The sequence below is a fragment of the Eptatretus burgeri genome, chromosome 8 (assembly GCF_056783735.1).
Source record: "Eptatretus burgeri isolate ZD-2024b chromosome 8, Ebu_testis_v1, whole genome shotgun sequence".
In the NCBI taxonomy this organism is placed as follows: Eukaryota; Metazoa; Chordata; class Myxini; order Myxiniformes; family Myxinidae; genus Eptatretus; species Eptatretus burgeri.
This window is the reverse complement of record NC_140968.1, coordinates 66,979,504-66,994,266: the sequence shown is the minus strand read 5'-3', so window position 1 is coordinate 66,994,266 and position 14,763 is coordinate 66,979,504. Positions and strand designations below refer to the sequence as shown.

Sequence of the window (14,763 nt, the reverse complement as noted above, 5' to 3'; positions counted from 1 at the left end):
TTGACATTATGGCTGCAGCTAAAATTGTAAATTTGCAAACACTCATTAAGCATGACATTATGCCCGAATCTAGTTCTCGTGTGATTGATTGCGACAAGAACTGTACAACTTCCATAAATCCAGATGAGCGGAGTGAACTCATTGACGAGATTACTCCTCAAGACACTCAGGATCTCTTGGGGTCTGACGATGCCCTTAAGCATAAAGTATTTATTTGGCCGGACACCTTGTTCATAAATATGGCGATAGCACTAGTATGGAGGAGATCATTGATGATGAAGATGGTAACGAGGTGTCATCTGAGTTTCTAGATAATTTGAATAGAGGTGGATTGAGTGTGCCAACGATGTCAACTGTCTTTTTTGTACATAATGCCTATAATTTGTATGACAAGACTAAAAGGCGTTGCCGATTTCATTTTGCTGAGCTGTTATCCTCTGTAGATGCACCTTAAGCTAGTAGTAATGCTGCATGTACTACTTTAGCTAACATTCTATTGAAAGCTCATGTCCTCAATGTAAGTGACAAAGAAAAAGCTTTGGGATGCCTCAGGAGGCAAGAAAAGATCTCCAACTCGTGATAGACATAGACATAGTTGTAATAGGCATAGTGTTGTGACATGCATATAATGTTTATGTAATACGATATATGACAATAAATATCAAAGTTTAACAGCTCCACACACTTGCATCTTATTACAATCAGCCATCTCTCACCGTTTATGAGTTAGACACAAAAACAGGCAAAAAATACCAAAATTCAGTAATTTGACATTGAAATATGACCTTTTGACCTTGAAGATGACCTCAGGTGCTGTTGAAAATGACACTATTGAACTCGCCATCCTCAAAAACCCCTATATGGATCCCTAGATCGTGTCTCGAGCCCTTCTAGAAGTCATTTAGCCCCGGAATCAAGTTAATCCTTCAGACTCAAGTTACAAACCCCGAGCATGGGAGGTTCCAGTCCTTCTCTATAGGAGTCTATGCTTCAAGTAGAAGGTCAAATATAGGAAAGAAAATTCCTGTGAGCAAGTTCTGTTTATTTTGTACTTTTATATTAAAATTAAGTAATCTGTCTAAATATGGCAGCTATCTGCAGAGATCTTTGCCCTTGTCCACCTCAAGCCTCTTCCCCCCCCCCCATTCGCCAACACCCACTTTTGTATAGTGAGGAGATTCGTGAAGGAGCTAGAATACAGAACAAACAGAACAGTAAAAAGAAGGGGTGGGGGAACACACCAACAGCAGGGTTGAGGGAGAAGATAAATGGAGACATGGAGGAATAAGGGGTCTGAGGAAGAATGAGAGCAAAGGGAGGATACATAGGGTGAACAAGATAGATATAGCTGCAAACTTTCAATCACAGAAGTGGAAGGGAAGAATGAGAAACCCTGAAAGATGTGGCATGGGGAGGGTGGATGGGGTAGAAAAGATCATGGCAATGGTGAGACGGTGGTGAACAGCTTGTCTTGAAGCTCTGGAGATATGAACGACATGGAAGAGACTGTGAAAGTTGGTTCCACAGGCAGGAAAGAAAAGAAAAAAAAAGAGTGGAGGTCAACGGTAAGTCTGGATTTTGGGATTTTCAGCAGGAGGGGTTACTGGAACACCACATGCATCCTACAGAAACCTGGGGCTCAAATGCAGGATACACCATTGATTTTTGAGGGTCTTGATTTCCATGGCATCAAGCTGAACAAGAGGCGAGGCAGAGGAACCAGCCCAAAGGGGAGGGTCGTACTCCATCAAGGTGTGGGTGAAGGCTTTGTTGGTAGATAAAAGCTCAGAAGTGCCAAGACAAAGCTTTACAAGATGGAGGAAGCCGAGTCGCATACTGGCTGAGGCCAACTTACATATGTGGTTTGGCCAAGAAAGATTATGGTTGAGGGTGAGGCCCAAACGTTTAAGTGACTGAACTACTGAACTTTTTCAAAAGGATTGTTAAGGAAGATGATGGGAGGGTTTGCAAGATGGTCTATTCAGAGAAAGAGTGAGAGTGATATATATATATATATATATATATATATATATATATATATATATATATATATATATATATATATATATATATATATATATATACATACATATACATGTTTGTCAGAATGAAATAACATTCCAAGTGTAGGACCAGCTCATGGTTCTATCAAAATCTGCAGAGAAGGAAGAGGCTGTTGCCTGGAAATCTGAAGGATGAAGGATGTTATGGCAGAGGGTGCAGTCATTAGAAAGAACAAGATGATGTCCCAGAGAGTCAGAGAGATCTTTGATGAAGCTTCGGAATAGGACCGGGCTGAAGACACTGCTTTGGGGAACTCCAGCCTGTACAGGGAGATGAGATGAGAGGATCCAGTTGAGCGCCACTTGTTGGCTCGGACAATGGAGGAAGTCAGGATGCCATGTGTGAAAGTGGCCATGGATGCCATAGGCAGAGAGTTTAGAGATCAAGTTGGGATGCAAGACTATCAAATACATGAAACATGTCTCAAGAGACAGACCTAGTTTCATGTATGAGATTGAGGGCCTCCATCCATTGTTGGAAAAGCATAAGCAGCATATCCAGGGTAGAATGGCTGAGTCTGAATCCAAATTGACTGTCTGAGATCAGGCCATCGGAGAAAAGAAGGATTTGATGTAAACTACAATGATGGATTCCATGAACTTGCTGATGATTGGAAATAACCTCATAGGACTGTGGTTAAGCAGACATGTGCACCATTTTTGTGCAATACAGTGATGTTAGCCGACTTCCAAGCATATGGAAGATGTCCTAGGGCAGATGATAGGTGAACAGAGCAGAAAGGGAATGTACAAGAGCAGCAGAGCAGAATCTTAGGGCACGTGCACTGATGCCATTCAGGCCAGCTGCAGAATCAGAGTTTAGGGTTGCTGGAAAATCTCAACATTCACATGTGAAAAAGAGTCCAGGAGCAGTTGGATGCAACTTTGTAGGGTGGGTACAGAGAGCAAGGAATTGGGGGACAGAATTTGGAAGCAAACAGAGAAACTAGGCATTCGGCCTTCTCACAAGCAGAGGTGGCTGTGGTGCCATTTGAAGTGAGGGAAAGCATGGAGGGGGAGCATTCTCCAGAGACAGACTTGACAAGGTGCCACCAAATTTCAGAGGAAGGGGACACATTCGAAAGTTCATTCTTGAGATTGGACAGATGTTGTTTTCTGGTTCTCCTGAAAGTGGACATACATTTTGTGGAATTATCTGAGGTTATCTTCAGTTGGATTAGCCTTCCAGGAAGAGAAAGCAAGTTGCTTTAAGGAAACCGTCTCACTGCATGATGCATTGTACCATGAGCCGGAATATGGGTGTGATAACTGAAAATGAAATGGGATGAATCTGTGCATAAGAGAGTGATGATAGGTTTGTGTGGAGAAATTCCCAGGACACATTAATATCAGGTCTTGCAGATATAGGAGACCAGTCCTCGCCAGGCGGCCGGAGTGAACTACTACAATTGTCGACACTGAAGCAGCTCTGAAAATAACCAGAGCAAAAAGAAACATCGCCAGGCAGATTTTTCACTCTCTTCCTCTTTTATGCCTATTAGGTTATTTCTCCGAAATAGGCCAAAGAGTGGATCCCAGTGTCCGGCCGGACGTACATACATCTGTTAACATTTGACTAAAATATCTTCTCCTCACAAACTACTCTACCGATGTGGACCAAGTTTGGTATGATGCATTAGGATAGTAAGGTCTCATGGGGTTGTGCTCCCCATCTAGATGCGCCCCCGATAAAAGGGGTGAAAGGGGGGTTTTGCTCTAAATATTGGTATTTCATTCAAAAATGTTCTTCTCAGAAACTGACAACCGGGTCCAGAACAAACTGGCCACGCGGCATCGTGACTATGCCCTAATCTTAAGCTGTGATTTTCATGGCTGTATCTCCCCGAGAAAGGGGGCCACAGGCCCTCTCCACAAATCCCTCATTTTCACGAAAACATCATATCCACAACTCCCTGAGTGATATGGAAAAAAATTGGTACAATGCATCAGGACAGTAAGGTCTCTTGGGGTTGTGCTCCCCATCTGGATGCACCCCCTATAAAGGGTGTGAAAGGGGGATTTTGCTCTAAATATTGGTATTTCATTCAAAAATGTTCTTCTCAGAAACTAACAACCGGGTCCAGAACAAACTGGCCATGCGGCATCGTGACCATGCCCTAATCTTAAGTTGTGCTACCCATGGATTGGGATTGGCCTCTCCTCTGGATTGGCCTCCATCCCTTAATCACTCATATTCACTGAAACAAATTTTCTTAACAAACTACATGACTGATATGGCTCAAATTTGGTACAATGCATCAAAACAGTAATGTCTCATGGAGTTGCGCTCCCCATCTGGATCCACTCCCTATAAGAGGCTGAAAATGAGGGTTTTGCCTTAAATTCAGGTAATTTATTTTAAAATATTCTCAGAAACTGACAGACAGATGCAAACCAAACTCTTAATGAAACATAGGGACCATGCCGTTAACTTAAGTTGTTTTCCTCATGACCATAACACTTCAGGAAGGGGGGGGGGGGGGACATGGTCGCTTCCCCATAATCCCTCATTTTCACTCCACCTGTTGGCGAAATAACCGTCGGTCCCTGATGGGGCTATTTTATTATTTATACCATCACCTCCTTCTCATTTACAATTCATATTGTTGTTTGTGTGCATATGCATCCCAACCTGTATGTTTGAACAAGCTTGTTGGCATGTGCTACGAGCAGAAGATCATGCAAAGCTCCTTCCACTTGCTCGAAAGCATCTTGCTTATGGAGACCTCTTAGGCCAGCATAGAAATAAAGTGTTTCCCGAGCAGTCATGTGGTCAAAGAGAGCATCAAACTGGGGACAGTAACCAATCCTGTGACGGGTCTGAAAGTCAAATCGCAAAATCAACAACATGAATGCAAATGAGATTAAAAAAAATAGTTTAATCCTTTACCTATGACCATCACGAGCTCTGATAATACAGTATTACTGAGTAATTTAGTCATTGTGAAATGTCCTATGCTTAAGGCCGATGATGAGGTAGCTGAAGAAGAAATGATGATTATCATGAAGGAGAGGAAACAATATAAAATAACATTTTGTGCTGTGAAAGTGAGCTGGCCATATGTACCTGCTTTCTGTCAGAGTGAATACTGTATCCCTGCAAGAAGGCATCTCCAGCAGTTGGCTTCACATCTCCTGTGAGCATTTTGAATGTAGTTGTTTTACCTGCGCCATTGAAACCTAAAAGGCCGAAACATTCGCCTCCCGAGATGCCCAAAGACAGGCCAGCCACTGCGACCACCGGTGGATCTCCTGGATAAACCTGCAGATGAAGTATATTTTAAATACATTATTTTGTATGTGTTGCCTTCGTATTAGTATCTTCATCTTATGGGCAACGTGATACACAAAATAGATATATTGAACAGTGCAAATACTCGATATAAATTATTGAAACAGAATCAATATCTAAATCCTCATGTCTGCTCTGTTGGAAACACAAGAAGGGTTTTTACAAACCTGCAATTCCATTACATTTCATTTGTGTCGACTTCATCATTTCAAAAGGAAACTGTCCTCTTGGAGCGTTGCCAAATTTTGTTAAAGCACGTGAAGATAGAAGGATGAATGATATAACAATGAGGTATCCCTCGTTACCTGAAATCAGCGATCATGGAACACCTACCTTGTAGAGATCATGGAGAACAAGACAATCAGGTAGCTCAGAAAAAGGAGTATTGAGAATACGGTCTCGCTCTTTTTCAACGTCTTCAACCCTCTCTTTTCTGTCATCTTCAGGTGATCCAGTTGTGGACTGCTTGACTCGAGGAAGATAATTTAACCGGTTCACACAAAAACTACAATCATAATTTTTTTTCATTGAAGTCAGAACCTTTAACCAAACTTTTTATTATTATAATATTTTTTTATACAATGTCGAGGCTCGTGTCGGAGCTAATACACAGAAACACAAAACAAGGCAGGAGACAAGAGGGGTGGGAGAGTGAAGCACAAAATAGAGCGGAACAGAGACGATAGGATGTATGTGGAAGGGAGAGGGATGGGGTGGGGTATATGGGGCAAACAGGATGGTACCACAGGGACTTTCAGGAAGGAAAACAGGGAAGTTGAAGGAGGTGGGTTTGGGGTGGATTAACAGGGATAGAAAAGATTGTGGTTTTGGATGGGGTAAGATATGAGATGGTGGTGAACAGCTGTTTTGAAGACCTGGAGGGAAGAGTGGGATTGAAGAGAGTGGGGGAGCTTGTTCCAGAGGTGGGAAAAATAGGAATGAAAGAGTGAAGGTGAGCAGTGATTCTTGATTTTGGCTGTTTCACCAGAAGGGGGGTTTTGGTGGACGTTGAGCCCCGTGAGGAAATATATGGGGGAAATATCACAGAGAGCAGGGGGGGCAGACTGGAGAAGAGACAGTGGAAGACAGAAAGACCACCGACTTGCCTCTGGACCTACCCAGTCGGGAGATTAATGGAAGAGCGAGGTGATGGAAAAGTGGGGCAGTGAAACGGAGGTTTAAGTTACGTGAGGGTTTATGATAATACAAGATATCATTGTTAGCTGGCAAGGAAAGAAGAAAAATGATGAAAATGCGACAGTTCAATCAAACATGATTCCATAAAATTAAATAAGAAAGATGATGGTTCAACTTAGCATCATGGATATCCAATAAGCCTGTTCCAAATGCATGAGCTAGAGCACTCATTTCAATGTAAGAAGACATTTGGAAGTGCTATTGTGGTAGTTTTGCTCTCCAGGGTTCATCAGATTGGAGATGGGACAAAACATGCAATTTACCTTGAAAAACTTGCACATAATGCTTGAGATGGTGGAGACACAATGGCTTGGCAAGTTGTACTCAAAAAGGATCACCATAATACAGTAGATCAATCCTTCTGCGGCCATGAATACCAGGTACCGACCCACACCATATTTCTCCCATGCAATATAGCTCCGTTGGTATACATAGCCTGGTCGACGACATCATCATTGTTGTCACAATCAATCAGTTATTGTTAAAGACACCAATGTGAAAATCATTTTTCGACATCAACAAGACTCACTTTAATAAATGTACAAAAGAAAGATGTTTTAACATGCATTAGTGTTGAACATACGTTGTTCTAACATGAGGTTAAGATTTGGACTACACTCAAATGTCAATGGTTGTCCATGTTATTCTAATCACATCTCTTGCGTTCTCAATGAAAAGGGTTCTCCATTTATATAATGTGGCATTATTCACTATTAACAATCACGTAATATCATTACGATTGTATCTTCACCGAAGGAGAGGGTATTGCATTTGCGTTTGTTTGTTTGTTTGTTTGTTTGACTGCACAGAATATGTAATATAGGCCACAAATGACACGTAGTGGTAACCAGTAGTACACGTTCTCCATTTTTTCAACTGAGTACATCTACAAAGTATGTACAATTAGAATGTGAACAGAGGTTTGAGTTCTAAAAAGCTCAAATTTATCAGGTGGCTATGATCCTTAAATTATTCATAACCATAGTTTTGTACAAGTTTCTAAGCATGAGTATTTGGGCATAGTGATCGATAAACCAAAATGGAGCAAGAATTCAAGTATTGGCCAGTAAGGCAAACCAAAGATTGTGCTTAAAGGGGAAACAAAACAATTAATTTTTCTAAAAACCATTGAAATCATTAATCACACTGTAATTTGAAGGGGAAAAAAATCGACTTTTTTTTTCCCAATCACAAAGTGTCAAAAAGCCTGAGAGTGTCAATTTTCAATGTTGCCAGTGATGTCAGGATCCTCCCTTTCCTTGTTCTGACGAAAGGTAAAGCCCGAAACCTTAACTCTTCATTTATTCACGGCGGATCAACTACCACTTTAAAAGGTTAGTGGTATTTGATGTATTTGTTTCACCCAGCATAACCCTTGCTCAGTTAGCTGCTTCAATGGCACAGATGCTCAGTAACGAGTATGGTACGGTACATCAAATTTAATAAATAAAACTAACAGCTGAAGGAGAGGGAAAGAGAGAGAGGGGGGGGGGGGAGGAAGAAGTTTCCTTCAATATCCATTCTGTCCACCCCATTCCTAAACGCCAGGTGTTGGCTTTGTGGTTAGGGTGGCTGGCTTGGGATCTAAGGGTCCTAAGTTTGAACCCTGTTGGCTGCTGAATTAACACGAGGTGGGGATGACTCAGCTTGTCATCCTTCTGCTGTCAGCAAAATGAGTACCAGGTGTACTGGTAGAGGGGCACAGTATCAGCGGCACAGCCACGCTTCCAAGAAATGAGAGCTATCCGGCAGCCCAGCTGTCATATGGAAGACCTGAACCCCATTCCTCCCTACCCCATTGTTTGTCCAATTCTCCCTCTATTTTGTCCTTCAACTCCACTGTTGGTATCCCCCCCCCCCCCCACCAGCAATACTGTTCCTTTTGTCCTGGTGCATCCTGATAAATTTAGTGTTCTAGCTCTTCCACGAGCAGATAACAAAAATCTGTCAGGTTGGCAACCATTGTGCAGACTTGATGGGCCAAGTGGTCTGTTTCTGTGTTGAAGTTCCTTTGACGTTTCTGTGTTGAACTTTATATATTGTGAACCATGGTATCTGTCCGTGCATTTGTCTGTCTCCTGTTTAAGTCCGCTGCTTCTTGCGCTTCATTGAAAAGCTCAATAATCAATTTTGAAATGACTGGAGAACAGGTATGAGTAATGTTGATGCCAAATTTAATTTCACAACCAGGATTATTTGCCCTCTTTTTGGACAAATTCAACCTTCACCGTCCTATGTTGCACCACCAACTTGCGGTGGGTGGTATGAAACCACCGGTGGGTGGCTCGGAGTGAAACCAAGAGTACAACACAATTGACCATTTTAAAGTCCATCAAATATTGTTTAAATTGATAAATTAGTTTAAACTTTTCCCATCAATCGAGACACTCTGATCAATATGTAGTGCATATTATGTGCCATATTCTATGATGAACCTCAAAGGAAAAGGAATAAGTGGTGGTGATACTTTCTTACATGTCAGAATGGCATGTGCAAGTTTATACTCACAGCCAAAATATAACAATCAACGTGTGTGTGTGTGTGTGTGTGTGTGTGTGTGTGTGTGTGTGTGTGTGTGTGTGTGTGTGTGTGTGTGTGTGTGTGTGTGTGTGTGTGTGTGTGTGTGTGTCACTATAGGGAGGTGATGTGCTTGGATAGGAGAAACGTGCTGTGTTGAACAATCCCAAGATAATGCAAGACCCATCACAACAACCTCATGTTTGTTTTTGTTGTAATCATTCAGGCATTCGCCTTCGTGAGCCACTTACCTTGTGTTGACGTTTGAGACTCTTATTTGTGCCCAATTCATTGAACATGTTTAATGCTAATGCGAAAAGGATGTGATGCACCCTTTTTGAATTGGAATGTTAGTGGATGAAAATTTTCCATGTTTTACATGGCCAATAAATAATAATGGAATGGAATGAATGAATGATGCAACCATAAACTAGTAAATAACTTCGATAAATAAAACTATATCTATATCTATATCTACGTATATTCTCCACCAGTCTGTCTGTCCGTTCAGGGCGGGGCTTCCCCCATTCAGGGAGGGGCATCAAAATCAAATTGCCACCATCATTTTTGTTCCATGGTGGTTCTCAGTCGGCGCTGTGGTTATGCGATTTGGTGTATGTGTGAATAATTGGAGAGACGAGTGTTTCCTGAGAAGAAAAAGGTAAGTCGAGTGTTTGTGGAGGTCTCAGGTTCTGATTCTATGAATGTTTTTAAAAATACCCATACTTTGAGACACTTTTGGGGTATGCAACGATCAATTCTTATGATTTTCTTTTTGTGATATCATTTTTGACTGTCGCTGACATAATTTAAGACTCGACGAGAACAAATCCCAAGAAAAATCTCACAAACCTAAACCCTTTTGGGGTATGCAACGATCAATTCTTATGATTTTGTTTTTGTGATATCATTTTTGACTGTCGCTGACATAATTTAAGACTCGACGAGAACAAATCCCAAGAAAAATCTGACAAAATTAGACGTTTTCAGACAAACAAATGCAATTTAAAGAAGAAAAATAGCAATCAGAGATTGCAGACCCTCGCCAGGACTTTTGTGTGGTGTTTCTTGTGTGTGGTGTATTTTGTGTGGTGTTAGTGTTCTGGTGTGTTATGTAATTAATAAGAGATATAATTAGAACTGCCACTTTATAACTGCTAGCAGTGATGACTGGGTACCAAGCCGTCCCGCTTTGATGAAACCCCACTTTGATCGGACACCTGACCCTGACCCATGACGTTTATTATTATTATTCAATTAAATTAAGAATGGGATTAAAATAGATTCAATTCAAATCAAGTGGAACACCAAATAGGTATAGTGGAAGTAGCTACCCAAACTACCCAAATAGCTTGCTACCCAAACAAGCAAAAAGCAAAGATGAAGTAATCAGGAGGAACTTGGATAGGATTTGGGTTTCAGATGCTACTCCTATACCCTCAAACCCATCCAGGCACAGCCAAGTGAGCCTTATTCCAAAATAAAAATATGTCAAAAAAACAAATCAAAAAGAACACAGATTAAAAAAATTAAATAATTTTGGCTGCCAGACCATGCGTCCGATCAGGTTGAAATTTAAAACATACATTCCCCATCACTACTATATCGTAACTGTGACGTTTCACATCGATTGATTAATCGGTTCAAGAGAAAGAACTTTTTAAAGATTTTTACTCAATCCAATATGGCGACCATAGCATGTAATTTATCAGTTATTCGTGAACACCCTGGTATCTCCAAGGCTTGGGGAATATTTGTGTGAAGTTTCCCCTTGATCTGTCCAGCCGTTCTGGAGAAGAAGATTTTTGGAGGTTTCAGGGTAAATCCAATATGGCTGCCAAAACATGTGACCTCTGACATCACATGTATGGAACTTTTGGTCCTCATGGTTAGGCTGCCATTAGGTAAAGTTTTGCTTCGATCTATTCAGCTACTTCAGAGAAGATTTTTGAAGGTTAAAAAAAAAAACAATATAGCTGCCAAATCACGTGACTGATGACGTCATTATTTTTCTGTGGACCATTTAATCCAGAGATTACCCTCAAAAATTTTCAAGACCTCACCCTTTAAGACCTCGAATATCCTGAAAACCCTTTAGAACCTTTAAAACCTCAAAGACACTTGAGACGCTCTAAGACCCTGAAGACCCTCTAAGATCCCGAACACCCTTAAGACTCCATCCATCTGTTGAGCCATCCATGAAGCCATCCGTGAAGACACAAATATGTCCATTAATTACGAACTGTTTGAATGTCAGTTGAACCCTGACTATACGTACGTCTAATTACGTACTATTGGAATGTACCTTTTAAACTTTCGACCCTTTGGACTGTTGAGACCCCTTAGCCCTTTGAAGACAATTTAAGACTCCCAAGACCTTTAAGACTTCAAGACCCTTCAAACCCCAAAATACCTATAGGACCCTTAAGATCCCCAAACCCTTAAGACCCAAAGACCCTTAAGACCCCTAAGACCCTTCAAGATCCTGAAGAACCCAAAATACCCATAAGACCCTTAAGACCCCGAATACCTTGAAGATGCATTAAGACATCGAAGACCCTTCATACCTTTTGGACCCATAAAACCCTTAAGACCCTTTTTACCTTTAAGACCCCTTTGATGCTTCAGACACCTTTCGATCCCTTCACCCTTAAGACCTTTGAGACACTTGAGACCCCTTAGGGCTTCGAGATTAACACCATTTTGACCCCTTCTACACCCTTCAGACAGATTAGACAACTTGGACCCTTGGCCATTGAGAACTTTAGACCACTTGAACCTTTTTAGACTTTTTTTACATGTTTAAGAAATTAGACCCTTTTGACCCCTAAGACACGAACTACTGTTGGAACATACTGAACTCTTTAGACCATCTCGAACCTTTTACGTGCACACCACACAAACATCTGTCGTCTTCTTGCAAAACACAGACTATACTTTTTTTCAGCAAGCGATACGCAAAGTTGACTCACCCAGATCGAAGTTGGGTACTCTGCTCTAATATATAAAGAAGAAAGTTTGGTTGTTTTGAAGAAAATTGAAAATTTTCATCATATGTCGGTCTGTCTCATTTGTATGTTTGTCTGCGACTGTGATAACTCACGAATGCTTCCAGCTGTCTTTGTCAAACTTTACCAGAAGATTCCGAAGGACAAAAGTGAGGCTGTCAATGTTTGTTGATTATATATGTCAAAGGTCAAGGTGACAGTGACATCGTTTGCATAAAACAGATATGACCAAGTATTTGTGCTACGTGACGTCAAACTTGACACAAATGAGTTGGAAAACATCACCTACAAATCGTGAGCAGATTTGATAATCCGATCATTATTAAAATGCAAGCTTTCTGTAGGGGTCGGGGGGACAGATGATGCATTTCCAAAATGGTGGTAATCCGTGACGTATAACATCGTTTCCATAGCAACTAAGTTGCCAATGTTAAAGTATAGGGGTTTTATGGACAAAAAAAGATGATAACTCAGAAACGCTTCAAGATACAGGTTATCAAATTGCAACCATGTTCAAAGGTCAACGTGACAGTGACGTCATTTGCATGATTTTCATCATACCTGGCAGGCTACCGCATTATGCCTTCTTGTTTGTTTGTTTATGCATTCTGACCCTGCAGGAACCAATGTGACCAAACTTTGCATGGCCTCCTCTTTCATTCAGAGGAAGGTTGAGGGCTATGTTTGGATAAAAACTTGACCCCAGATAAAACCAGATAATTGGCCTTTAAGCCTCGATCGTGTCATGCTTATACACTGCCTGTATTTTTTTTCCTGGGAGCGATCGAGTAATATGTATTGTGAAGATCATATGTTGAGGTTGGTAGTGATTTGTTGTCAACAACACAAATTTAATTACTAGAGTACTTCATTGACTTTCCCTGGGCAACGCTAGGTACTTCAGCTAGTGGTAAACAAAACTCATTTGTCACTTTCAGGTTTGAGATTATACTCTGAGAAGGATTTGATGGCTATTTGAAATTCATTACGTAATTTTTTTTAAAGAAACTTATTGTGTTGTCAAAACTGGTCAAGAGTTAAAGTTGAACAGTTGGGCATGCTTACCCTGAATCTTGCAGTAAAGTTCAGCGTGAATATTCTGAGTGCAAAGTCCCAAGAACTTGTAGTTTTGGTAGATGCTGTTAACTGCTTGTCCCAAGCAGTAGTTGGGCAACAAGAGAAATAACCAGTCCAGAATGTCGGCCGCATGCTTGAGGTCAAGACCTGAGATTCCATCAAACAAGAAGCAAAAGTAAACTCAGACGATTGAATCATATGCAATGGAACTTCACTGGTGAACTCTATTAACTTACTTTTAACTCCTACAATGAGACATTTACACACGACATATGCAATATGAATGGAATTTTCATTCCTCCAAACTTTCCCTCTCCCACTTTTCTCTTCCAATATATTTTCCCTTTAACCCCTCTTTTCGCAAGTCATATCTTCTCCCTATTCTTCCATCTCCCATTCCTTTGATCAATAAAGTCCCCTCTCCCCACAGCTTCTGCATCCATATTATGGAGATGAACAGAGGAATACTCCAAAGTTGGATCTGAGCAATAAAAGAAGATGCGCTCATTTGGATTTTAACTTGCATGATATGTGTTGTTAATGCTAAGAGCAATGCTTTTAAAAAAACATTACAGATTCGTTTAAAGCAGGCATTCCTTGACCATTTTCAAATCACATAAACAATTACTATACGTACCAGGGCTGCTCAGGATGAACACAAGAAGAAAGGAAGCCGTCCCTGTAAGAATGTTGAAGATGAACAAAACGACAAAGGCCATTGTTGGCACTGAAAAAATGTTGCTCATGAGGTACATGAGAGGGATGATCGACCAGCCATACAGCACCAGGATGAAAAACAAGAGAGCCATGTTGGTTCCATGTGTGTAACCTTCCATTTGAAAAGCCACAAAAAGAATCTGCAAAAATACATTCATTCCGTTAAAAACCATTTCTTTCTTGTTAAATCCCACCTCCTGCTCATCATCTGGTGACAGTGACGTCAGTGATGTGTATATACATGACACCGACATCAAGGTGACAGTTTTTTTTATATATATATACATATACATATATATATATATATATATATATGCACATACATATATATAGATATATATATATATATATATATATATATATATATGCACATACATATATATACATATATATATATATATATATATATATATATATATATATGCACATACATATATATATATATATATATATATATATATATATATATATATATATATATATATATATATATATATATATATATATATATATATATATATATATATATATATATATATATATATATGCACATACATATATATATATATATATATATATATATATATATATATATATATATATATATATATATATATATATATATATATATATATATATATATATATATATATATATATATATATATATATATATATATATATATATATATATATATATATATATATATATATATATATATATATATATATATATATATATATATATATATATATATATATATATATATATATATATATATATATATATATATATATATATATATATATATATATATATATATATATATATATATATATATATATATATATATATATATATATATATATATATATATATATATATATATATA

At 39.3% G+C, this 14,763-nt stretch overlaps 2 protein-coding genes across 7 annotated transcripts in view; one reads left to right on the top strand and one right to left on the bottom strand.

Annotated features, from left to right (window-relative positions):
• The window catches only part of LOC147021942 (phospholipid-transporting ATPase ABCA3-like), a 197,600-nt gene that overhangs the window by 43,622 nt on the left and 139,215 nt on the right, over positions 1-14,763 (bottom strand). For 5 of the 6 annotated variants that reach the window (XR_015060999.1, XR_015061000.1, XM_085892392.1 and 2 more), the window contains 6 exons: positions 13,792-14,011; positions 13,143-13,301; positions 6,816-6,988; positions 5,689-5,820; positions 5,131-5,325; positions 4,696-4,883 (listed from right to left, as the gene is read on the bottom strand). Coding sequence is in view for 4 of the 6 variants with exons in the window: in XM_085892392.1 (XP_085748518.1) it covers positions 4,696-4,883; positions 5,131-5,325; positions 5,689-5,820; positions 6,816-6,988; positions 13,143-13,301; positions 13,792-14,011 (1,067 nt within the window). In the remaining 2 variants the exon portion in view is untranslated. The remainder of the gene's footprint in view (positions 1-4,695; positions 4,884-5,130; positions 5,326-5,688; positions 5,821-6,815; positions 6,989-13,142; positions 13,302-13,791; positions 14,012-14,763) is intronic. The other variant, XM_085892394.1, reaches the window with a different exon arrangement.
• LOC147021943 (uncharacterized) overlaps positions 1-14,763 on the top strand; it is a 250,567-nt gene that overhangs the window by 150,237 nt on the left and 85,567 nt on the right. The window lies entirely within an intron of this gene.